Source organism: Zerene cesonia, chromosome 22 (assembly GCF_012273895.1).
Source record: "Zerene cesonia ecotype Mississippi chromosome 22, Zerene_cesonia_1.1, whole genome shotgun sequence".
Lineage (NCBI taxonomy): Eukaryota > Metazoa > Arthropoda > Insecta > Lepidoptera > Pieridae > Zerene > Zerene cesonia.
This window is the reverse complement of record NC_052123.1, coordinates 2,806,442-2,834,239: the sequence shown is the minus strand read 5'-3', so window position 1 is coordinate 2,834,239 and position 27,798 is coordinate 2,806,442. Positions and strand designations below refer to the sequence as shown.

At 33.9% G+C, this 27,798-nt stretch overlaps 1 protein-coding gene across 2 annotated transcripts in view; it reads left to right on the top strand.

Moving 5' to 3' along the window:
* The window catches only part of LOC119836090 (irregular chiasm C-roughest protein-like), a 72,218-nt gene that overhangs the window by 43,068 nt on the left and 1,352 nt on the right, over nucleotides 1-27,798 (top strand). Inside the window, exons 8-21 of one of the 2 annotated variants that reach the window (XM_038361330.1) lie at nucleotides 9,216-9,300; nucleotides 9,820-9,908; nucleotides 12,143-12,245; nucleotides 13,823-13,956; nucleotides 15,197-15,320; nucleotides 17,456-17,601; nucleotides 18,302-18,455; nucleotides 18,744-18,973; nucleotides 19,178-19,351; nucleotides 22,027-22,207; nucleotides 22,902-23,000; nucleotides 23,445-23,525; nucleotides 24,440-24,516; nucleotides 26,322-26,400. In XM_038361330.1, coding sequence (XP_038217258.1) covers nucleotides 9,216-9,300; nucleotides 9,820-9,908; nucleotides 12,143-12,245; nucleotides 13,823-13,956; nucleotides 15,197-15,320; nucleotides 17,456-17,601; nucleotides 18,302-18,455; nucleotides 18,744-18,973; nucleotides 19,178-19,351; nucleotides 22,027-22,207; nucleotides 22,902-23,000; nucleotides 23,445-23,525; nucleotides 24,440-24,516; nucleotides 26,322-26,400 — 1,756 coding nt within the window. Of the gene's footprint in view, nucleotides 1-9,215; nucleotides 9,301-9,819; nucleotides 9,909-12,142; nucleotides 12,246-13,822; nucleotides 13,957-15,196; nucleotides 15,321-17,455; nucleotides 17,602-18,301; nucleotides 18,456-18,743; nucleotides 18,974-19,177; nucleotides 19,352-22,026; nucleotides 22,208-22,901; nucleotides 23,001-23,444; nucleotides 23,526-24,436; nucleotides 24,517-26,321; nucleotides 26,401-27,798 lie in introns of both variants that reach the window. The other variant, XM_038361329.1, reaches the window with a different exon arrangement.

Here is a 27,798-nt window from a genome sequence, read left to right as displayed (position 1 = left end):
GGCTATCTTGTTTGCATAATATCTTTATTCTTTATGCTTAAGGTGTTTGGCAAATAGATTTTATCGTAATTCAAAAAGGCGAATTAAATGACCGTTAATGTGGGTGTACGGATTTCTTCTACTTGGGTTGACCTTTAAATATAAGAAAAGCAGATAGTCAACAACTGATATATATTAAATAAATTGAGAGAGAGAGCATTAGGAAACTAATATACATGTAATGTTACAGTTTGATCTCCTTGTGGGTAAAAATTCGCTTCCGTTGTTGAGGCGCATTAAATGAATGGAATTTACTTCATAGATAGGATAGATGCCATCTTTGTACAGGAGGAGATTTCTAAATGGTATTAGAACGTGAAAAGGAAATCGCAGTTATTTATGATTAATTTCGCTCTTACACTATCATTTTGTATGTGTAACCGTAATGATTTTAAAATCAAGAAATGTAATGTTATGTCGAAAAGTGTCTTATGAAAAAAATTGTCTCAAGTTTCTCAAAAGCGCAACTCCCCGATCACTACAACTTTTCAATTTTCGGCATCAATTTCTGACAAATTTCCTCCGTTTCTTATACGTGCTCTTTGTTCTTTGAAAAGTTTTACGTTCATTGTTCGGTTCCAGGAAATTTAACGAACAATAGCTTAATATTTTTCCTTATATGAAAATATAATAAGGTCCAGTACAAATAGCATTGACTAACGATTATAAATAGCCACTATATCAGTTGTAAGAAGTAAATGTCTTAAAGCATTTTGTAATGCGTTAGAAATGGAGTATATATCGTTAACGATAAAAGGGAGAATTAAAAATCTATCTAATAGAAACGTCGATTTTTATTGAAGCAATCTAGCAGATGGATAGTAAAATAAAATCTAACGATGGTACTTTTCTGTTTAATAGATAAGAATTGGATAAACCTAAATTCAATAGGTAATAAATGACAATATGTTGTGTTTAATTCGCAAGCCGGGAATTTATGATTTGGAAAGTATAAAATATTGATAAAGTAAAGCAAATTCATTTATTTATATAAAAGCTAATTTCATGTCAAAAAACTTTCGTTAAGATCCATTATTTCCGTTAGACTTCCATAGTTTCAAGGATTACACATTTCATGAATTATTGCAGCAAAGCGATAATCGAATTATGCGATGCAACAATTGAATAAACTGAAAAGCGATATAATCGACTGCCTTTGTATCTGGCTTTTGTACAAAATTATACTCAATCACTTAATTAAAACACGAAATAAAAAGGACTCGAGAGCGAATTGGTATTAGATAGATCAATAAAAGGCGAACGAAATAAAACCGATTCAACTTGCACTCATAAATTAAGTAAAGCCAATACGAATAAAAGAAACGTAATAAAGAAACAGATGGTGAAAAAAACCGAACCACAATTTTTTCCTCGCAATCCTCCCGATACCGTTCAGTATAAATTGAGCTTCGCGCACGGTACAGTTTCAGGGGTTGTTCGCTAATTTTGTGCTGAATTGTGAAACGGCTCGGTCAGGTTCAGCTGGTCTCGTTTTTACTAGTAAAGTGAAAATAAGAGGGCTATGTAGTGCTCTAATTTCGTGACGACGCGCAACGAGGATCAGCAAATGCCGCATTTTGAGGTGGAATATTGCAAGCTAATGAAAAGTTATTGAACAAAAAAGGATATCAGAAAATCGCTGGCAATCAGATTGTTGAAACAGCGTGCTTCCGAACGACTGAAGTTACGCAATTAGCAGAAATTCTAACGGTATTCTAGCTTACAGCGAACGAAACGTATTAGAACTTGGACATATTTTCAGGGACTTAATTAAGGTGGATGCTGAAGAGGGCCCGTTACTAACACAACATACATTTAACGAGCACATATGGTAACGCAGTAACTTTTATAGGCCACTTAGCCACAAACCTTTTTCATTAATCAGCAGCGATGGTACAATTTACGCGGTTTGCCCACGAAAGGGCAAATTAAGTCGACCCTGTTTCGCTGGATCTATAATGTCACTATCATGGCTACAGCCATGGAAGAGCGTAAGCGAAAAGTGAAGCGGAAACAAATATTTAAGTCTTTGTTTGTTTGTTTGAACGCACTTATCTCAGGAACTGCTGCTCCGATTTGAAAAATTCTTTCCGTATTAAATAGCCCATTTATTGAAGAAATCTATAGGCCACGGGCCAAGCCAGGGCGGACCGCTAGTCTTTAATAATATTTTTTTGCGTTGCACTAGCTGCGTAAATGTATAATTCCTTAATGCTCATAATGCCCTGTAACATGTTTATTCGATTGTAAATTTTTCACTTTAGTGGAAACATCTTTCATATCAAATGTCAGGTCCTCTTAACACATGTATTAGGCAAAAGAGCAAGAGGGCAAAATCCATCAAGTGCCCCAATCCACTGTTACAATAATGTAAATTCAACTAGATAAAATAAAAAATTATTATTATTGTGCATCTCTCCATAATACTCGGATAACTCCAGAAGGAAAGCACCCGGTTATATTATTATTATAAAATGTGTTGGATTTTATTTAAACAAGCTAATTTGGACCGTATCTTAAAAGAAAATTGAATATAATTGCCTTGCCGCTTATCGCCAAACCTTGAACAATGAACATAGCCCAAACCCACCTCTATCCAAGTTTTATGATACACTACAAAAGTAATGCAAATAGTTGTATGGTGAATGAGTTGGGATCCGTTTAGTACGGGCATTTTGCTTTTATTGGTAACAGATAAAAATGTAGGTTAAAGTTATTTGGCTTAAAGAGTCATTACGTTACGGTTTTATGGCGAGGTACGATGAGTGTTTAGATTGTTTCAGGTAAAAGTTTTATTCTTACTTAAAGTCCCCATTCATATAACGTAGGTTTGTTAAACTTGCTTGAGCCCGTGGCTTTATTCGTACGGTTCATAAATAAAAGCTTTCTGCCTATGGCTGCCGCCGTGTAATCTCATGGTGTCATGGTGTTCAGATGTTTCAAATATAGCTTACTAGCTGCGCCCCGCGGTTTCACCCGCGTAAGTCCGTATCCCGTAGGAATATCGGGGTAAAAAGTTGCCTATGTGTTATTCCAGTTGTCCAGCTGTCTACGCACCAAATTTCATTGCAATCGGTTCAGTAGTTTTTGCGTGAAAGAGCAACAAACACACACACATCCTTAGAAACTTTCGCATTTATAATATTAATTAGTAAGATGTCACTCACTAGCCTACTATTAAATTATAGACAGAAAAAGTACACTATAAAATCGCTCCATTGTGACGCCTAGAGAGGCAGACAAACATAGTTCTGTATGTTATGGATGTGCTTATTAGAATCTATTTCTATCTCAAATATGGTTCAGAACCGAGTAGCCGTTTTTGTGTGTGTATAACAACTAACTCACACATCAGTAAACAGAGGGATGTATAAGCGTGCAGCTATGAAATTGTTCTTCAATTTCATTAGTACAATAATATTACAAATGCCATAATTGTTAAGTATTACAATGTTTTGATGAAGATTATCCAAGCGAGCAAAGTTTAATACTGTTTCACAGAGCTAGAGCCTTGAACGTTGTCTTCTTTATGAAGCTGATAAGCGTAGACCTCTGCGTTTATTATTATTTATTTCTAGTTGAATCGCTTATTATTTTTCCTTCAAATTTATGTTATGGCAAAGTTCCTATCATCCTATTCCTACTAATACTATAAATGCGAAAGTTTGTAAGAATGTGTGTGTGTTTATTGCTCTTTCACGCAAAAACTACTGAACCGATTGCAATGAAATTCGGTACGTAGATAGCCGGACAACTGGAAAAACATATAAGCAAATTTTATTCCGATATTCCTACGGGATACAGACTTACGCGGGTGAAACCGTCGAGCGCAGTTAGTATAGGATATAACCACTTGTTAAAGGTAATTGACAGTTTTGATTACTCAATTCTATTAACGTGAATTACATATTTATTTTTCAGTGTAACTTAATAAGTGCCCTTATATATTTGGTGAAGTAAAATTCATTTTGTAAAAATGATGATAATTCTTAAATGTATATCACTATATACTTGTCATTACTATGAAAGACAACGAGCAAGGACATAACGTCACCAATATCAAAATTTTGAACAATGAAAGCAAACAAGGCATTTCAAATTGAAGCTTTACATTAATCCAGGCAGTACGGCTTCGTCTAGACTTGTGATATCCATGATTAACGCTTTAAAACGTTTAAAAGGGGTCGCACCACCCTCTCTTACGTTTACTTTGTTGCTGTTAAATATAATAAGGTTATATGGCGTTTTTTTTTTACTTTTTTTTATGTCACAGTCAGCAATGGAACTGATGGGACGCCTGATGGTAAGCGCTACCACCGCCTATTAGCATTTGGAGAGGCATTAGCCATAATCCACCACGCTGGGCAAGTGCGGGCTGGCAGATGTCACATTTCGACGAACTTTTGATTCTTGGACATGCCGGTTTCCTCACAATGTTTTCCTTCACCGTTTTAAGCGGTGGTGATGTTATCCACATGCGCAGATAAATTGAAAAATCAATTAATTTCCTGCACGCTCGCCCGGTTTCGAAACCCGACTTATCGATTTTGAAGTCCGAGGTTCTCATCACTCAGCCACCACTGCTTGTTGCTATTGTGAAAGATTAATATTTGAAAAGTATGTTACGACTACAGTAATTAGATTGTTGTATTTTAGTTCCGTTCGGTTTACGCTGCGTCAATTGAGCCTCTCAATCAAATTGTATCAAACTATCAAGGTGAAATAAAGATTTTTTTACTTATTTATAATTTTAGTGCTTTGTAAAACACATATGTATATATAGATACAAAACTATATACATAAGTACATAGTTTTGAAATAATTCAATGGAAAATGCGTAATAATTTTAAGAGAAAACCTTGTCTTTGTGAAAATGTCTCAACTGACTTTGAAATTAAGCGTCCATTTTATACTCCGAGGTCTGTTTTAATGAAAATTGACATTAATTGAAAATAGGAAGAGATGTTTCATTCTTGCCGTCTCTGTCTTAATATATTTTTGTGCTATTAGATTAGATAGATTGGATATTATAATTTAACTAGCTGCGCCCCGTGGTTTCACCCGCGTAATTCCGTATCCCGTAGGAATATCGGGATAAAAAGTTGCTTTTATGTTATTCCAGTTGTCTAGCTATCTACGTACCAAATTTTATTGCAATCGGTTCAGTAGATTTTGCGTGAAAGAGCAACAAACACACACATCCTTACAAACTTTCGCATTTATAATATTAGTAGGATTAGTAGGAAGTAGGATTATATTTGGTATTATCAGAAATTTGTAATAACCATACACTCACACACATACACATACACACATGCAGATACACTTAATAAAGATCTGACTGTTATTTAACACTATTAAAGACACAAATATAATAATATGTTAATTTATAGATTCAAAATAAACCTCTAAATCACATCGACCAAGTGTAAAATGCTCGGTCTTCGTAACGAATTTTCGATAACACGATAAACAGTAAATAAGCAGACATTAGAATTCCCTCGTCAACGGTGTAATGGTGTCTTAATATTCATAACATCCCTCTTGAGAAGGGCTGATGATAGCACAAATTGAAAATAATGTAGTCTTACACGTGCACGTCTGGTTAAATTTTAAAATATGAAGCGGGGCGTAGTGCGAGCTGTATATAATAGGAGTATATCGTTTTCTGGTAAACGAAAATAGAGTAGTTAAAATGTGTATGAAAGAAAAAAGCACTGACGAAAATTCAAGTATAAAATTAAATAAAGGTGAACAGGCCCATATCCTTTTCCCTACCCTTCCCAGTCCTTTACATTATTCCTATCGCCAATCGTTTCTTAATCCCTTCCTAAGAAGTCAGCAATCCATTTTTTGAGGCGTAAGGTCTGCAATGGACCTTACGCCTCTCCAAATGTTCATGGGCGGTGGTAGCGCTTACCATCAGGCGTCCCACCAGCTCCATTGCCGACTGTAACATAAAAAAAAAGAAAGAAAAAGAACGGAGCTTCTATTACCTAGGTGGGTAGGTGCAGAGAGAAATGCATTCCAACAACATTAGTTTTGATGATGGCCCAGTGACTAAGACTCACTGTTTAGTAAATGAAGTAGTGATACTTGTAATTACAATAATATAACATAATGATATAGATATAATATACTTACATGTATTATTCGACAATGTGACAAAACAATATATAAATAAGTGGAAAATCCTATAGCAATATTATTAAAATAATTCCAACTTCTATATATTTAAGTTAAAGAAGTTTGTCTTCGTATAACCTTTCAAGATTATTCTAGATCAATCTAGAACGTATTTCAGTTGTAATGGTTTTCCAACAATATCATTTACACAAATGTCAACTACGTAAGCACTCAGGTTTATTTTTAGAGCTCGTAACAAGAACACGTTTCTTCTTTGTGTTCGCAATAGATAGCAACAGATGTCGACAAGTAATACCAACTGAAATTGGATAAGGAGTATTTATCGTAAATCTTAAATCTATATTACATAAAATACGAAAGAAAGTCGAGGTGTCATTAACAAACAATTTTAATAAGAGTATTAATTTTTGCTGCCTGATGTTAAGCGATCATCACCACTCATGAAGTTTTTTAGAGGTAGGGCCGCTGATAATGCGTTGCATGCTTTTAAGAGGTAAGGGATAAGAAAAGAATTGTCAATGGGATTAAATACTACCCCTACAACTCTACTCAACGAACGAAACACAGTAGTATTACTTTAGTAATACTTACTACCTTCCACGCTGCGAGCTGTTCCTATTCGTACCGAAGCATGCTCGTCCCTCACTAACATTATTTCAATATTAAATCATAGGTAGCCAACAAGCTGAGGTGAACAGGTAGCCAATAGTAATAAAAAATTCACGAATTCCCAAAAATGTGGGTTACAGCATTTGTCTTTCTCGCTATATCGCGTAAATTAAATTATGTTAGATTGACGCGGCTCTGAAAGTGTTTATTGGATACAAAATTGGGAAATTGTGCTTTAAGTAGAAAATTTTTGGTTTCACAATTTAAACAGAAATTAGGTTTATACACCTACTTATATATATATAAATATATATATAAGGATATTTTATTTATTTATTTATCCAAATCACATGCCATTACAGGTAAGGTACATTGATCCTTGATTTTGAGCTAAAATTAGCTTATCCATTTAAAATAGTTTGTTATAATTGTTTTAATAATACGTCGTCTACTTTGTGACATTGTAATTATATAAAATATGTATCGTGGGGTATTTAAATTCTTCATTTATCTGTTTTTCTGTGTAAAATTTGTATGACAATGTAATATATATATCAAGGTAATAAAATACAAACTCTAATATAGTATTGTAACTGTTTTAAGTTATTTTTGTAAATAAAAAGAAAATAGTCTAAACAAAACTCTTTGAACATTGTCATTTATTTGAAATAACTACATTTATTCTCCTACAAGATGAAAAGATTTTTTTACGGTTTAGAGGCATTAGCCGATTGCGATGCAACTTTAATAGATTACCTACACATACGAATTGCTGAATTCCCGCCATGGAAAACTAAGCTCTATCCCAACGGATAAGATAGCAAAATAGCGTATTCTACTCCAATTCGAACCCTAATGTAGTTAAATTGTTAGGACTCTAAATTTACGTTTCCGAACTGAAAAGGCCCGGTAAAGTTTTTAAATGAGTTAATCCATTTTAACTTACATATTTACGTTCCTGTAATTGATTTCTTTTGTTTGTTACTAGCTTTCCCTCCGCGGATTCGTCCGTGTTATCAAGAGAAAAGATAGGCAGTTCTGGTTTTAGCCGGATGCTGCTTGTTCCAGTGAGAATTCCTATATAAACATTGTCCTATGTCTTTTTCCGGGTCTCAATCTATCTCTGTATCAAATTCAACCCAGATGCAGTTTAGGCGTGAAGAAGAGACAGGTAGACAGAGAAATAGAGTTACTTGCACAATTATAATGTTATTAGAGATGAGGATAAGCGATCGGCTCTTGCGTACTATGGTTAGCGAGCGAACATTAGAAGTTTTAGATTTGATTTCTGAGTTGTATCAAGCTGTAAATTGCTTCGTGTGCAAATGTGGCCAGCTTGTGTCCAGCGACATGGGCAGTGTTTGGTTCCATTCCTTTATTCCTATTGTTAAACTTTGTCTCATCTATTACCCCTTAAAAGTGGGCAACCCATTTTGGGAGGTCTTATCCCGGCAAATATGCAATGGCCATGGGCAATGGTGGCCGTTTAAAACTTAATTATTGCCCGTAGACACTATGATTAAACGCGAATTGCTTCTGTGTAAACACATTTTTTTCATGAAACTCTAAACAGAACCAGGACTGTAGTAAATATTGTTCAAGTGTGCTGTTAATGTTGTAAATACCAATTGGTGTTGGTAAAGCACCGATGAAATCTTCAATCTTCAATAATACTATGTATTTAAATTGTGGCGTAGCAACCAAGTAATGTTTATATAAGTCGCTCGGTGATAATTTTGTTACATAGTTAAGGTAGTCTGTTTAAATCAGCGCTGAACTGCTCCGGACTGGTGTGAAGTTAGTAAATGAATTAACTATCAACCGAGTGAAGTTGCTCACCATGTATTTTAATTGAATGTATTTTGTTGCGACCTGTAATGGAAGGGCGGTTTAAGGTTTTGCGACGATTATTAAATACATACTAGCTGCGCCCACGTAAGTATCCGTAGCCCGTAGGAATATCGGGATAAAAGTTATATATATGTTATTCCAGTTGTTCAGCTGCCTACGTACCAAATTTCATTGCAATCGGTTCAGAAGTTTTTGCGTGAAAGATTAACAAACACACACACATCCTTACAAACTTTCACATTTATAATATTAGTAGGATATCTTGTATAAAGAGCTCCTCTTTGCCGGTACAGGCGTTATTTGGATATGATGTCTAAAGACACTGGTAATTATTGTAAAGATTACTTTAGATTTGTAAATTTCTGAATTTATAAAGCTAGGTATCAATATTTACGGTAATTTCAAATGTCTTTAGGCATTGTATTTGAAGGAAGACAAAGAATCAACTATTTTAACAATTAAGAAGACTGGAGATCATTGTGTACTTTTTGTTGAAAATTTTCGTACATATTTCAAGTTTTGAATCAAAGCGTTTGTTTTGAAAATAACTTACAAAATATTTGTTTCAGGTACACTATGCACCGCGTGTTCGAATATACGTAAAAGCTGGATCAACCAACGGCAGGATTCATGAAGGAGATGCAGTTATATTAGGTATGTTTTTAATCATTTCAATATTTCCAAATAAAATAATTTATATTTAAAATCTATATATATAAAATTCTCGTGTCACAGTTTTCGTTGCCATACTCCTCCGAAACGGCTTGACCGATTCCTCTGAAATTTGGTAAGCATATTGGGTAGGTCTGAGAATCGGCCAACATCTATTTTTTATGCCGATATTCCTACGGGATGCGGACTTACGCGGGTGAAACCGCGGGGCGCAGCTAGTAAGTAATAAATTCTTCTAGTATCTGTATTTTTATACAGTTATAAATACATTAAAATAAAACTCATTTGAAGATAGAGAGCGTAAAAATGAAATAAATCATATTGTTTAAACCGAATTCAAAGAAGAAGGAGGATGTCATTCGACTGTATTTTTTGTGTTTGCTACTTTGTAAGTTTTAGTGGGTGAACCGTTGTCTATGACCCACCCGAGTAGTACTACTACTACTTGTTACTATTTATAAGTACATGTAGTCGACTTTTAACACATGTCTCTTTCTCCAGGATGTCAAGCGACAGCCAACCCTAATAATTTGACATTCACATGGTACGTGAACAGTGAACGAGTCGTAAACACAAATAACAACGAATTGGTGAGTTTAGTGTTTATAACATAATAAGCCATTGATTACGTATTATTATTAAGATATTTTTAACACACTGATGCAAAAAGAGGGGTGTTCCATGTTTGACGTTGATGTTATATGTGTGTGGCTTTGGCGTGGCATCGTAGCACTGAAACGGATGCTGCGATTACGATGCGGCTTCTTTAAATTAAAAGTAATTTTCCTTGAGGTGTTTCTTAGCTATGTTTGGTTAATGTCGGTGCAGCAGTGAAATAATCTCACCAACAGCTCTTTTCCAAATGATGTAATTTTAGTATGTTTTCTCGATTAAATGCCACACATGCCAGTTTAATCGTCTAATGACATTCAATAATAGGGGAATTATTTATGTTATTAATAGTCAAAGTGCTTTTAGAAATAAAAAACTTTTTAACGGATTTTAAACGCGATTTATTCATTATATTATTAACCCGACGTTTCGACGTTTTGTATAACCTTCATGACATGTAACATCTCAGTCTCCCCGTGACCACGCTCGCTGTAAAGTGTTCGAAACGTCGGGTTAATTATATAATGAATAAATCGCTTTTAAAATCCGTTAAAGGTTTTTAATTTCTAATTGTATAATACTCGCGTAAAATCAAACACAAGAAAATACTAAGTCAAAGTGCTTTTTAATTATATTTACTAATCGTCTAAGGTATAGTTCCAATCATAGAATATACAGATGTTGCAATGTTATTGCTTTTGAATTATTGGACAACATGTAATCTTCGAAAGTGCAGATTGCAATACATTTGAGTGTGGAATTTCTACAGCCCTATATTTTTTAGTTCCGGAATATCTTTGAATATTCATAAACAAGTAACCAAGCTGACCCCTTGGTTATTGCCCTTATCTTTCTATAATTACTACTTGAAATATAATTTGTAAACAAAATTAAACAGTTTTAAAATGTGGCCGACGTGCGGATCCGAATTGGGTCGCGGTGTCGGGAGATAATTAAAGTTATTGTTATTTAATTATAAACAATTTCAGACTGGAGCATGGGTATTCGTAATCTAATATGTCAGCTATTATGCTAATATAATATAGCGTTAAAATATTCTGGTGGTTTCGGAATGTTGTTTAGCATCCAAGTAGGGACACTGGAATTCTAATAAAAGTCGTAGTTAAAAAGGAGTGAGCTATTCTTTAAATTATATATAAAAAAAAAGTTCCTTCCAAAAAAAAAATCCATCCATTTTAGCTGTTATAGCGGCAATAAAAATTGAATACATCATTAAAGTTAGAGAATGGAAAACATTATAAATCATCTCAGAAATTTCAACCGTCTTACTATTATGGTACATGCGATACAGCTTAACGACAGATGGACGGACAGAAAGACGTACAACGAAGTCTTAGTAACGGGATCCCGTTTTACCCACCGCGTAAGGAACCCTAAAAATTGGCTTACATTTTCTCAAAGATGTATTATAATTAATAAGAATTGTTTCTTCATTCACAAAACCGCTTCAAGAAGCTCTATGTTTGCTGTATGCTAGTATGATTAGTTTAAAATGGCTAGTCAATTTATAACGATTCCCTGTAGTATTTATATTATAACCCAAGCTCTCGTAGACATAAAATAGTCTCGAAAGATATTTTTACATTCCCGGCTCAGAAAGTATCTGCAATATGCATTTTTCATCAACGTGGGTGTTTCATATAATTTGAATAAATATATTGGTATCAAAGCGTATAGTGGAATTTGTGAAATATTTTCGTGTGTTCTGTTAAAAAATTCATATAAACGTGGTTTTACTGTGGAATTCTTTTGAATGCATTTACGTTTATGCTAGGTACGAAATAATACCATACTAGTGTGGTTTATTCGAACAGTTTGGTTCTTCATCATCATCAGCCCATATATGTTCCCATTGCTGGGATATAGACCTCCTATGAGGGTTCAGGCATAATCCACCACGCTGGCCAGGTGCAGGTTGGCGGATGTCACATGTCGTCGAACTTTTGATTCTTGGACATGCAGGTTTCCTTACGATGTTTTCCTTCGCCGTTTTAAGCAGTGGTGATGTTGTCCACATGTACAGATAAATTCAAAAATCAATTTATTTCCTGCACGTTCGCCCCGATCTCGAACCCCCACTTATCGATTTTCAAATCCGAGGTTCTCACCACTGAGCCACCACGGCTTTTAGCCTTGGTTTGCTTCTTATTTCCGTGTAAATAGCATTTTGTTGAATTACTCTCTTTTCCAGGTGATATCGAATGTAACGAGAACGTATAACGGAGTCACGATAAAGTGCGAAGTGTACAATGAAGTGGGAAAGAGTGCTGATACAAAGGCTTTGGAGGTGGCATGTAAGTTGTTGATTTATTGCATAATTTCTAACAATTATCATCATTTTCATTATCACCATCACCATCACCATCACCATCATTATCATCTTCATCATCATCACCATCATTAAACTGAATTTTCCTGTCTATATTGGTTTTTTTTTAGAAAAATATTTGTGGTTAGATAATTGAGTATAAAATCTCTAACGGTTTTGGCATACTTGAACTAACTCTTATAATAAATTGACCCCCTTCATCCAACCTTATGTCCGTTACATTTTTACCCAAAACGTTGAAGTATTGATAAATTTGCATTTACCCATGAAGATTTATAATTGTCCATTGTATATAAACTACAATTATTCAATTTTTTTTTTATAAATTAAACGTGATATTCGCAGGAGTAAAGTCGTAGTATTAATGGTATTTAAATTTCTAAACTTATTGTAATTATATTATACATAAATAAAAAACCTTGAAAAAAGCTCGTTTGGTAACTCTTAGTGGAAATGTTGATAATTATGAAAATACTCTTGGATATAGGTTCATAATGAGAAGGAAATTCGTAAATTGCACGAAAAAGGTCAAGAAGAAAATAAGTTGAAAATTGCGAGGTCTTTGTAAAACAGTAAAATCTGAAGCACTTAATTATAAGCAATTGTGCTAAATGCTGAAATTCCATTTAAACGCCAAGAATTCGTATCATTAAGTCTTGTTTTCTATAATGGAGATGTTTAAATAAGTATTTCCATCCTGTATTCAAAGAACTTTTAATAATGTAAGAATATTAGAAGTACTCGGGCCTAGTAAAATATAATACGTAAGTATTTAATATTTCAATCTGAATAGTACATACAACAGAATGGTGCCTGATTCCAAAGCACAGTCCAAAACTATTATCAATTGGATCTGGCTGAAATTTGGCACTAAGATAGTCACATGTTGGACGCTGAAGTGCATAAAATAGGGATTGGATGTACGTGAGCAAAACTGCGGGCAACAGTTAGTTATTTTTATACCCGTTTTTACTATCAGTCTCTTTCATACCACAACTCAATCCAAATGCCATTTGAGTTAACCAATACATTGTCTTATATATTATATATACATTGTCGTATAGGCTAGATTCATGTTATTTTGTTTCTATCTTATAAAAATCAATTCTTTATCTAATAAACATTAGGAACTTACATTTTTAACACGCTTTTATTTGTTTCACTTGTATGTTTGTATGTAACTGACTTTAGATTCGATTTTGATCTACTTCGAAAAGTGACAGATTTAATTCAAACTTTTTGTACTTATCAAGAACTAGCTGCGCCCCGCGGTTTCACCCGCGTAAGTCCGTATCCCGTAGGAATATCGGGATAAAAAGTTGCCTGTATGTTATTCCAGTTGCCTAGCTGTTTACGTACCGAATTTTTTTGCGTGAAAGAGCAACAAACACACACACAAATTCTTACAAACTTTCGCATTTATAATATGAGTAGGATTGATGACAATACACTAATTTCATGAGTGAAGCTTAATTTTAGATGTATAAAAGTGTATATATTTTGCATGCAGCAGCAAATACCTGATATCGATGATTGTTACAGATGGTCCGACATTTAGAATAAAACCACAGAATGTAGAAGGCGAATCCGGTTCGTCCGCTACCCTGAGCTGTATCGCCGATGGTCATCCGCAGCCTAAAATGCTTTGGTTACGATACGAACGGGACAGAGTTATTGTAAGTGGATAATTAAATACTTGTTTCCATATTGATATGGTTTATATTATGAATACGTGAAGATAAAATTTGTTTCGCTCGTTCGAAAGATGCGCAAACGCAGGATTATGAAATATGGCTCATTTATAGACGAGTCCACAATGTTCCAAATGTATAGATTTTTTGGTAAAACAAACTTTTTAAATTGATAGTGGCGCTTAATTTCATGTCTTGTGAATGCGGTAATATGGTATATAGTAAAATGAATGTATACGTATTCCAAACAAAGTTAACTCTCAAAGAATTTTAATCTCGAAGCCTGCGACATCCTCACTACTTTCGGAGTACTGGGATTTGTAAATTGTGTTTTTCTTCCAAATAACGTTATGAAGTATTAAGAATTATTATAAATTATGTGATGTGTGCAAGTATATCATTGTTTTTAACTGACGTTCTCAAAAGGGAAGGAGGTTCTCCACTCGAGGTTTTTTTTTTGGTTCTGTTATTTATTATATTTTTATTCTGTCTATTCGATAATCCCGGAAGAGAGAAGAATTAAGAAAGATAGAATTAAAATTGCTTTAACACACACACATAACATATCACAATAGAGAACTACAGAGAAGAACACGTTAGAAAAAAAAACTAAAATTAACAAGATTTTTTTTTATATACGTGTTACGTTCAAAAACCGAAAAATCAACATCGCGAATTTCATTTTGTGGCTCTAACCAAATCAGTCACGATTCTGCCAGTATAAGTCTGCCGTCGAGTTAAGATTAACCAATTAATATTTAGAATACGTCATGTGTTTTATTCATTACCGCAACGAATATTGAGTATATTATAAGCCTTAGTCGTTAATAGCCTGCCGTCCACGACGCGAAATCGCTATCTGGTCCTTCTATGATTGACAACGCATCGTAAAGATTTTCATTAGAGCCATAACATAAATTTCGAAAAATACTCTACATACCAACTGCGGAGAAATAGGTGGAGGTAGTTCGCAAAAAACAATTTTTGTATAACCTTCAAGACACGTAACATCTCAGTCTCCCCGTGACCACGCTCGCTGTAAAGTGTTCGAAACGTCGGGTTAAAAATATAATGAATAAATCTCGATTAAAATCCGTTAAAAAGTCTTGAATTTCTTAATGTACTCGCGTAAAATTAAACACGAGAAAATACTATAGTGTCTATTAAGATTGGCCGCCGTAGCTGAAATTTAAAAAACCTGCCTTAATATAATGTCGTTTCACAGATCGTAGGAAAATCGTCAAACCTATCGTTGACAATAACGAAACAGTCAGCAGGGCAATACTGGTGTCGAGCTAGTATAGATGGCAGGAAAGATATCGAGGCGGCCGCTATGGTTTATGTTAAAGGTGAGTCGAGTTTTTTTATTTGTTTTACAATTTATATGGAACAAGTACTGTAAAAATATTAAATGGTACGACTAATATTATGTTAGATAACTCAAACCTCAAAGATAAATATTCGCCATGCTTTCATTATCATTATTTTTAACAAAAAAACTAACCCTCCTTCAAAAATTCAAAAATTCCTAATCCAACGTCTTTTTTTATAAATATTCCATATTAGTTTTTTTTTTTTATTTTCGCCAAATTTCTAAACAGTTTCTTAGAGAATTTGATTATTCTAATAAATATTGAACCTTGACTTAGACAATTGGCAAAATATTTCTTTATAATTCAATCTTTATTCATGGAATAGGTTCATGAACCTGTTCCAGTAAAATGTGGTATGTATTATCAAATAGCATATACTTAAACTCAGTTCATACAAAAAATACAAGCGAGTTGAGAACCTTCCCATTTATTTGACGTCGGTTAAAACTCGACTAATCAGTTCCCCTCAAGTTCGTATGAACTTATGAACGAATCTCTCAACGAAAAAGGTTGCAAACGACCCTCCACTTGCTAACTTTGCGGATTCTCACCTGGTTCTACAGAATCAGAAAAGTTTTAGCGGGTGCGAAGTTTGCATACGTTATATTGATGTGAAGATTGTGTTTTCTAGCGACTTATATTTTTAGTGTTTGTTATATTATAACTTTTTACGGGGTGGACCGATTTTGATAAATCGTTTTAAAAATTAAAGACAGTCAGACAGGGAGACAGTCTCGCCGTGACCACGCTCGCTGTAAAGTGTTCGAAACGTCGAGTTAAATAATATAATGAATAAATCGCGTTTAAAATCAGTTAAAAAGTCATTAATTTCAAAAAAAAATATAATTCTCTTGTAGAATCAAATACAAGAAATACTAAATGTTTATAAATTTCCTTATATTTATCCTATTGATATTACAATAGTAACTCTTTTAAATACATTCAATCTTTTACCACTAAGCAAAGGCGCTTTATTATTTTCCCCATAGATCTGTAAGGCTTTTTAGAGGTTAACTTTAATTCAATTTGTGGGGAAAACTCGGACTCTGTTATTTTCCTTCTATGTCATATATTGCTGCTAAGATTGTACAACTTCTGTATGCGAATACACTTAGTAATAGATTTTTACACTGTATAAAATACAATATTATAAATGCGAAAGTCTGTCTCATTATCACGTCTAAACCGCTGAACCAATTTTGATGAAATTTAGTACAGACATAGTATGATACCTGAGGAAGGCCATAGAATAGTTATAATCCCGAAAATCCCACCATAAGGAGAAGTTTGCGGGGAAAACCTCGAGAGTGTTTATCTCTTCTTTTTAGTATTATAAATGCGAAAGTGTGTTTGTCTGCCTTTCATGTTGAAACTTATGTGGCTCGACGGAACATAGTGGGGTTTTAGTCGCTAGGAATCCGACATAATCACAATCCCCACGACCTCTTCCCCGGGGGCCGTGGGTATCTATGTAAGATTTCCCCACTATAAAAAAAAAAAAAATGAAAAAAAAGAACGACTTTATGATATGATTCTTGTGTCTGGAAACAGTTAGGAGGTTACCGAGTGACATAGACTACATTTTACCCCGATAAAACATTTCATTCCGATGGAACGGTACTTTGACTAAACGGGCGAAGCCGCAGGCAGCATGTTAGTGTGACTTTAAATGAAAATGTGAATCTAAATGAGAGAATTTTATTTGTTGTATACAATTTGGGCAAAATATTATACTGAACTAGCAGAGCCCCGCGGTTTCACCCTCATAAGTCCGTATCCCGTAGGAATATTGGGATACATATTTGCCTATATGTTATTCCAGTTGTCCAGCTATCTATGTACCAATTTCATTGCAATCGGTTAGTTTTTGCGTGAAAGAGTAACAAACATACACACAAACTTACAAACTTTCGCATTTATAATATTAGTAGGAAAAATTCTTCATTAAAAATTGTAAATAATCCTCAAATATTTAATTTATGTTAATATTTTAAATTTGGTTTAATATGGTTTGGTTTTCATTAGTAATTTCGTAATATAATACGTTTTAGTACATTTATTACTGTTTATTTAATGTTAAACGGATTTGTAAAAACAAAAATTTGTTTCAGGACCCCCAAAAATAACATCCAATCAGACGCAATACGGGATAGAGGGAGACAGCGTGAGGATAGAATGTATATCTTTCTCTGTCCCCAAGCCCGATCTTGTTATATGGGCATATGAAGGGAATGAAATTAATTCTTTTCATAACCAAGTAAGTGTGAAATTGTATGGATTAATAATAATAGTGGTTCGCGGTATAATCTTGGCAAATTGGATGTTGATCCACGATTTTTTAGGTTTGTTTTCAGGGTAATTGATAAGCAATCTTCGATAATAATGGATGAATCGGCCACGGTATCTGTGGAAAAGTAATTCATTGGAAACATCAGCGTGACGTTTTAATTTAGAGCCTTTTAAAGGCTATTTTTATTATAGAATGCGTTGTTGATTTAAAACTGCTTGCCAATACCTACTATAGTAAAATTCATGGAAATTATATTGAGAAAAAGATCACATAGACGGCAATAGACAAATCTTTTGAAATCTTTCATTTCGATACTCCATTCCATTTATAAAAAAGTAAATAGGTTTTGAATAAAAACTGTTTAGAATGCAAAAGTCAATCTTTTTGTTTTTTTTTTTTTGTGGTTTATATGCCAGTGTCAAAATGAGAATTAAAAAAAAATTTTAAGTCACTAAAACCAAATCCGATAATCAGCCAGCACTTTTGTATTAATCAACTTACAAGGAACATCTTGGCGCCAAAAAGCTTAACACAACTGTCAGACTGTTTTTCCTATTAAAATAAATATTCATAGATAATTATTTTAAGAGCGTGACTAATTAAGTAATTTATTGTAAGATTGAACCAAAATGTTAATAATCATAAAACTATATTATTGTTCTCTTAGGAATACGTATTCTTAGAAGAAACCTTAGCAGATAGATTGACAAAATCAACACTCATAATAAGGGATAGTCAAGCCAGACATTTCGGCTCATACAATTGTACGGTCAGCAATGCGTACGGCGTGGACAGTATGCAAATAAATCTGTTGGCAGATAGTAAGTAAAGGTTTTAAATAATCATTATGATTGGATTACTATTTAATGGTTTAGAACGCAAGACGAATGCACGGAAATTCACGGTTCACTTTATAAAAAATTATAGCTTTTCTTATTACATTACTTTTCTAAGCGATAGGCAATGTAAGTAATATAGATATGTATGGGATTCTTCTTAAATATTAAAAAAAAATAATCTTACATTTCTTCTCATCATCGATATCGAACTTTATTGTATTTTATATACATTTTGATCTATTTTAAAATAAATAAATAAAATTATTTCAGAATCATCATCGCTCATAATCATAATAGGTGGTGCGTCATTACTAACCGTCATAGTATTAATAATAATGTTCATTGTTATGCTATGTCATCGCAAAAGTAACAAATGCGATGTCAAGAAGCCAGATATAACCGACATTAACAAGGGTTGCCAGTATAAGGAGAGCGATCGGAATTCTAACATAAGCGATTTGAAATTGGAATTGCGTCAAATTGAGGGTAGCTGTGAAATGGTTTGTAAAATTGTCTGTTTGTTTGTGAAATAATATTTTAAGTAGTTTGCTTATTCTTCTTGTCTGGCTCTTATTGTCGGAGGCCAAGACTCACTTTGGGTCACTGCGCAACTATAGTAATTAAGTTACTTATTCTTGATAAAAAAGACTTCTATTTTAGTTTTTATTCCATCAAAATAATTAAACTGCCCATTTCTACTGCAGGACGTTTCCAACGAATCGGAAACAGACCTCCGTTCCACGTTACACCTAACAACCAATTTGGGTTTACCGCTCGCGGGCCCCGTACCGCTACCAGAGTCCGCACTCGACAGCGAGATGATGAAACAATACCAGCGGTATAGCGGGGAATTTACGATGAACAGCTTGCAATTCGCGGTGAGTGTATGGCCATGGTCATAGTCATGGTTATGGTCATAGATATAGTCATAGCTATAGTCATAGCTATAGTCATAGTGGCGATCTTTATTGCGATCATAGTTATGGAGATACTCTTAATCATTACTGTAAGCATAGTCATTCTTAACGAGATTTACAACTTTTACAACTTTATTACAACTCATACCGCCACCGGAGTCAGCACTTGACAGCGAAAATATATCGGCGGTATAGAGGGGTATTTGCGATAGGCGTTTAGCAGTTACATCCACAATCACAGTCACAATTACGAATATAGCTATTAATTTAATAAAGACTTTATTATTAAAAAAAAAAAAAAAAAATTAGTAACGGTCTAGGTCCTGGACAACGGTGCGGTCATTATCACGGTCATGGTTAAACCATTATCACTATCTTCGTAACGGAGAATATATTTTTCAAATAAAAAAAATCTAGGTGTCTCGAGAATGTATTACCCGCCAGAAATTTTGGGCTGTTAAAGCGTTTTAATTTTTATATTTGTAGCATCGTTCGTTACAAAAAGTTCAAAAATAAATTATATTCTTTAAAAATGTCCCTTAACGACACATTTTTAGTCAATTCCTATATTATATTTATATTCTGATAATTATAGAAATAACAAATCCTAAGGAAAAAATAGCCTATATAACATATCCTAACCCAAGAAACTTTCTTTCTGGAAATAACAATTGAATAGCATGTTAATTCGTCACCAATTTTGTCTAGAGTAGAACGGCACGAAAAAACTACCAAATTCAACAATATAATGAAATAGATGAAAGACAATAAAACTAAATGAGTAACATAACAATGTATACAAACTTGAAATGACCCGTAATCCGCGGAGCCAATCTCGCGTTTGATGGAAACAAGCGAATACAAACAGAGCTAGCTAATCCACACTATGACGTCATATGTTACCAGAATTTGCACATGCCAGTGCTCAAGCAATTTGTACAGTCAGCAACGTTCTACATACGGGACAGAGATCGAGTTTTAGGCTCTAATATATGCTTTGGTCGAGGCGAATTTAGAATTTAGCATCGTACAAACTGGACAAACAATTGTTCTGTTGTTGTCGTATAATTACAAAAACTTGTTAAAGCATGCTTAACAAAGATTTAATATAATTCGTAAATTCCGATGCCGAAAGGTGTATAGATCTATAGATTTTTGTTAGGACACAAAGGTTGTTATGCAGCTAAAACAAAGCCATAGCGTAGCGCTGATTTTACATAAAATTATTTTAATTGTTGATAGTCAACGGTTTTTGTATTCCTAATGAATATGAAAACATACAGAAATAGAAATATTAACAGAATGCTAATATTCTATTTCTATTTCTGTTAATATTACATAATAACATGAACAGAAATATAAACATTTCTGTATGCTGGTAGATAATAGTTTCCATATCACGTTTTTTCCATTGTTAAAAGGAAAATTACCCTCTCAAAACACATTTCATAAATTACAAATCTAATATTTTCCATTCATCAAAGAAACGATTATTAATTCAGAAAGCCGTATAAACTACCGCTAAGAAATAATGCAAAACGTGACTGGTTTCCAAATAACTTAATGTAATTTGATAGGGAATCCTGTGAAACTAAGACGATAACTGTTCGTGGGTAGGTTATTTGGTTGATTATCTTATACAATTGAATCATAATATTTTGCTTTAATAAAACTTGATAGTGCCGAAGATTCTGGTTGCTTCTTGATCATTTTTAGGGTGCTATAAGACTGAAAGGACTCAAATTTGACAGATAGCCACTATGCTGTAGGTATCCGCTAAGAATGGATTATGAAAAACAATCAGCGCCCCACGGTTTCACCCGCGTAAGTCTGTATCCCGTAAGAATATCGGGATCAAAAGTTGCCTATATGTTATTCCAGTTGTCCAACTGTCTAGGAACCAAATTAAATTGCAATCGGTTCAGTAGATTTTGCGTGAAAGAGCAACAAACACACACACATCCCTAGAAACTTTCGCATTTATAATATTGGTAGGATAGTAGGATTCTAACGCCAAGAAGATAAATAGGGTACCATGACAATTTATTTCAACCACGCAGATACATCGGCAACAGCAAGTTCCAGAGTAGAATAGAAAAGGAGAAATTGTACTAATCTCAATTCATAATTAGGAAACAAAATGTAAATTGCTATGGTAACCATTCGAATCCCAAAGGAATACTCCTTTGTAAATCAGTAGAAACTTCATACAAACAAACAATTTGATTATTATTTGCTTGTCTGGTGCGCTTCACTTTGGTCAGAATATCTCAAAGGGTGAATAAGGATATGTTAATTCAATTGCAATACAGATGTATTAATACTGTGAGGAATTGCTGTTATTTATATAAATAACATTGAATAGCCAAATGGGTTGCAAAAGTCTACCGGGTGAACTGATTTTATTTATTCTTTTTGTATTGAAAGCTGATGCCTCCCGCTTTCAATTAGTGGTTTAGTTTCGTGTCTATAATAGTTATTGTCCTCATCAAAAAGTAGCCCATATCCTCGCATAGAAAACATACTAAAACAGTTCGTATGCGAAGTAAGAGAAAGAGAAAAATCATACACATTTTCACGTATATACTATTATTTCTTTATCATTAGTAAGAATTGAAATTAATATAAATCTACAGTCCCAAAATCAAAACGGGTATGTACCCTACGTCGACTACGCGCGTGACTACGCTCCCCCCGCGGATTCCAACACTGGCTCCCTCTCAAGGAGTACCGATATATCCACGTACCAGAGTCACTGTGGGTCCCTGCACAGACAGCAGAGCTGCGGCCGACTTACTGGGATGGTGGGACCGGATTGTAAGTACTTATTACTATTAGTAGTTAGTTAAAGCATACGTAGAAGTGGAGGAAAATAGTAAAGACAAATGTTTTTTGTTTTTTTTGTTTGTTAGTTTGCTCATTTAAACAATTGGTAGTATCAGAACAATTAGCAGAAATAAATTGCGAGTTTAAAAAAAGTAGGGTAAATTTATTCTTGTCTGTATGATTTGGTATAATTATTTCGAAACAGTGTTAGATTTTTTTAAATGTCCTCGTGATTGTTCATTAAGTTCATATCGATAAAAATACAATAATCGCGTAATAACTTGGCATAGCTTACAATGCATCTTTAAGTGATTTTTAAAAGAAAGCGGCATGGACGGTGGTAGTGCTTACCATCAGGCGTCCCACCAGCTCCATTACCGACTGTGAAATAAATAAAATATAATAGTTTAAAAAAACTATAAAACACGCTTTAACAAAAATCATATTTTGCAAATTGAAAACTGGAATAATTTTATCAAATTAGTGTATTGTCATCGGTCCTCAATAAATCTACAAAGTTTGAACGAAATCTGGCCGTTTAAAGTGGGTCAAAATCGCGCCCAAAGAAGTCAGTTACAAACAAACAAACATACAAACAAACAAACATACAGGTGAAGCTAATAAAAAGCGTGTAAAAAAGTATAAATGAAAAACAAAAAGACGTATCCCTGTTTCTTTCTTCTAGTGATACCAATGTCCAATTCCGGAGTGCTAATGTCAGGTGTGGATGTAAGGTATGCGGCGACATACGGCAATCCGTATTTAACTGGCAGCGGACCTCTTGGTGAGTACTCTTTAGATTATTTACAATTATCCAAAGAAGTTAATTATAAAAGGGAATTTCATAAGTGTAATTGTGTACCCTACACTCTAGATAGAAGCTATATCTTTAACATTCATTTACGTCAATTGTGTGGAAGTAATTCGAATATCTGATGTTGATATAATAGAAATTTCGGGCATCTATGAATCTATTAACATACATATTTTCACACAATATGAGTCTAAACACCACTGAAAAATTTTGTTGATTTTACTAACAGTATTAAGGATTATAAAAACTAAATATAGATGGTATAACTTATTATAACTTTAAATTATAACAACATTGTCTATGTACCTTGGTGTCGTCGTTTTAATTACAATGCCGCAGAGAGATCTCACATTGCTCTGTTCAAGATATAATTAAAGTCGAGTTACATAATTTAAAATAACTGAATGTTTACAGCATACCCACCACAACCAAACACCTCATCCAAAAATGCACCGCCGCCCTATTATACGTTGAAGAGTATTCATCATCAAACCGGTATGTCTTCTTTGTTTTGTGTCGATAATAACAAATATATTTTTTTTACACGCTTTTTATTAGCTTCACCTGTATGTTTGTTTGTATGTTTGTTTGTATGTTTGTTTGTATGTTTGTTTGTAACCGACTTCTTTGGGCGCGATTTTGACCCACTTTAAACGGCCAGATTTCATTCAAACTTTGTAGATTTATTGAGGACCGATGACAATACACTTATTTGATAAAATTATTCCATTTTTCAATTTGAAAAATATGATTTTTTTAAAGCGTGTTTTTTAGTTTTTTTTTAAACTATTATTTATTTATGTCATAGCGGGCTGCTGAGCTGGTGGTTCGTCTGATGGTAAACGATCACCACCGCCCATGAACATTCGTAGAGGCTCAGACCTCTGTGAATGCGCTGCCCGCTTTTAAGGGATAAGGGATCGGGAAAGGATTGATGACTGGAAAGAAATAATAGACTGGAAAGGGATAGGAGAAGGAAATAGGCCTCCGGCTCCTCCGGAAACACAATAGCAAGCTATTATTTCACGCTGGTCTTCTGTGGGGGTGGGGGTGTGGTACTTCCCCGGTGCGAGCTGGCCCAATTCGTGCCGAAGCATGCTCGACTCCCACAATGAAAAAAAAAACCAAATATAGTTAAAGATAACTTAAAAACATGCTTTAATGATACAATTAACTAAATGGTCTCATTTGATTTTATAATCCTGACGATCCTGATCAGGATAACAAGGTATACTCTAAAACTGAAATTAAGTATACTAAAAGTGTAAATTGAGTCAAAAACGAGTCTATAAGAGTCAGTCAAATAAACATACACGTGAAGCAATCAACAGCGTGTTATAATTTGAAATGGTATGACACGATATTCGACGACTCAATTTTTAAACTCATATAAATTTTCTTGCTAGCAGGTATGACGTCACCACCGCCATGCCCATCGTCATCTCGAAGTGCTTCTAGTCCCCAAGGCACATCGGCTCAACCTCAGGTAAGCTATATCTCATTTGATATCTGATTTACTTGGCTTAGGTTCCTATATCTACTAGCTGGGTAGATCGTAGCAGTGCTCCGCCAGCTACTCCTAATAATAAGGGAAGCTCACTATAGTTTCCCTTTTTATTTATTATTATGATTTTCCCGCTATGATTTTCCACCGCTAGGAAGGCCACGTTGGGGGTTCCAGGCAATAGATTGTTTTCTTGGGAAAGGTGAAATGCAAAAACAATGACGTTATAAGTTTGACGTGTCTGTATGTCTGTGGCATCGCTCCGATTTGAATGGAGAATGGACCGATCATAATTTTGCTTATTTTTTAGTTTGAAAGATAAATTAAAGGATAGATAAGGAAAGCATTGAGGATTGGAAATAAGGAATGGACTGGGAGAAGTGAGGAAAAGGAAATGGGCCGTTTCCTCCTCCCCTTCCCCTTGCTATTTCAATCTTCCTCTGTTTTAATCTTTATGCCAATGAGCATTGCCATTAATATATATGCGCAAAAAATGTAATTTTAGAATATTATTTCATTTAGATTTTTAAATTTGTGTCTGCCATAATATCACTTACTTAGCTAATTTATAATACATATAAAAATATATTATACATTTATTACTATTTTATTACGTAATAACGATTCTTTAAGCTATGAATGTGTATTTGTTTTTTAAAGCAAAAAGATCAACAGGTTATAAATAGGCCTGTCATATTCTATTTAAATTAATACTGTTATAGCTAAGCGACTTGAAAATTTATTCGACTTATTGTGTTTACTAACAGTTAATTACAAATTGATTCGATTTTAGTTTAAATCCTCTTAAATTATTCCACCTTCAGAAAATAACAACGTTGATGGCAGATAAACGAATTAAATTGAAATGTAAAATACAGTTAAATTTAAGTTAATATAATTTTGATAGTTTAACAGTGTAGAAAGGGAATGAAATCCAATAGATTCGAAAATTGATAAATTGTGTTAGCGTTAGGGTGCTTGTACACTAAGAAAATATATTAGAAAGTTTTTTTATTGGTTACTTCTAGACAATATTATGTAGGCTGTATGTAAGAAAACTTATTTCCTTTAAATACTTTTATTAATTATATGAAAGTTTATTAATTATATAAAAATATTGTACATTAGAATATATTTAATACTGTTATTTTGAATGGAATTAAAATCTTTAAGACCCGTTACCAGCTGGGTATTGCAAAAAAGTCCTCATAGTTTCGGATTTCGCCTACTATGCATTCACTTCAATTCATTCTGTATATATGCAAAGGAGCTAGTGGTTTACCTGGTGGTAAGCGCTGCCACCGCCCATGAACATTTACAGAGGGCTATATGCCTTAAAAAAAGTGAAGTCCCGTGTCCTCTACTGGGGTATGGGGCAGATGATATACATCTGTTTCACTGATTGATTTTTTTTATGGACAAGTAGGTGATCAGCCTTCTGTGACCTGCCAGACCGAGACTTTTTTTTTGTACATCCCCACCGGGAATCGAACCCAGGACCCCTCGGTTCTACGCTCACACGTTAACCACTGTACCAAGGAGGCGGTCAAAGCCATATGCCTTACGTCTCCGTAAATGCATTGCCTTGTGGGATAAAGAAAGGATTATAGGAATAAGGGAAAGGACTCGGAAGCTTAAGGAGAAGGATATGAGCTTCTTCGTTTATGCAAATAAGTGTATTTAAATAAACATTTTTAAGAATATAAAATTGGATTTACATTATAACTTGTTCTATCGTCTTGAGACAGTGTATAAGGTGCTTTACAGAATTAAACTTTTGTTCAAAGGCAGCGAAAATAAACCAGACGGCCCTTTATATTTTGCCGCCGACAAGCCAAGGTTTGCAGACTTCAAAATTATCTAAAGGTAAGCTTTAGTTATAGTTTTGTAATGGAGTTGTAATGATAAATCTCTATTGTTACAGCTCTGAAACTGTATTATAAATATAATATTATATTCAGGTATTACAGGCATTCTGTACGTATCTTTATTTTTAGAGATATGGGGATTTATATCTTTAATGTTAAAAAGTAATATAGAAGCAAGGAGCAAAACAAATCTCTGCTATTAAACAATCAAATGATGGTTTTAAAATAATTAAATTGACCGACCCGCAAAGTCGCAAAAAAAACCGAAATCAACTTAATAATAATTTATTGTAATAAAAAAATTACATTTAAATTACATCTAACTTTATTAACTACGTCCCTCCGGTTCAATGTTGGAACCAAGAGTGTCCCTCGTCTTCGGCGGGGCAGCGTCTCTGGAATCGCAGGTGTGCGCGATGTCGCAATCGTTACTGGGTACAAGTCCTTACTGGGTGGTCTTATGCATCTTCTAATAAATAATGCGTGTTATATGCACTTAACAAAATGTTCACAGTTATCTTTGTTATTCGTGTGTTTTCGTTTATATTTTAAATTGTGTGTTTAATCAAATAGGTGTAATAATAACAAATTCGGACTTTCTTATTATATAAATTATATAAATTACCACTGAACATAAGGAAATGCACCGGTCTGACGTCGTTTAAGAAATCTCTGTTTAATTATTTAACTGAAATGACATTCTACACACATAACGAATATTTTGACCAATCACAAATAAATAACTGACTGAACTAAATACAATGACATTTATCTATTAAATTTTAATATGGGCAATAAAATTACACATCGTGCCTTTGTTATTTTGTGCTTGGTATAAACAAAAATATGTATAAATATGGTTATTAATTAATTATTTATGTAAAAATTGACAATTGTACGCCACAAGGCAGATCACAGTAGAACTTTATATAATGTAATACCTTCCTTATAACTTGTGAATCACAATAAATCATTTTGAATTTGAAAAAAAAAAATAGAATTTGAATTTCTTTCTATGTGTGATTAAAGGCCTGTACAAACGAGCGACTTCTGTCCGTAAGATAAAAATCTCAATCGTGTAAAAAATGTCCACCTAATATCTGCTTGACTCACGCACACGTGTGCGGTTATATCATGTTGGTAATTAAGCGATAATAAAGTGAATATTAATATGTATTTTATTGTTATGAGAATTAAATGTATGTGTTAAAATCTCACTGCCTACATAGTTTTTACAAAACCGAAATAAAGCAGATGTATCAATTCAATAATTAATCAATTACTAGCTGTGACCCGCGGTTAAAATCGCGTAAGTCCATATCCCGTAGGAATATCGGTATAAAAAGTGCCTATGTGTTATTTCAGTTGTCCAACTATCTACGAAGCAAAATAGTAT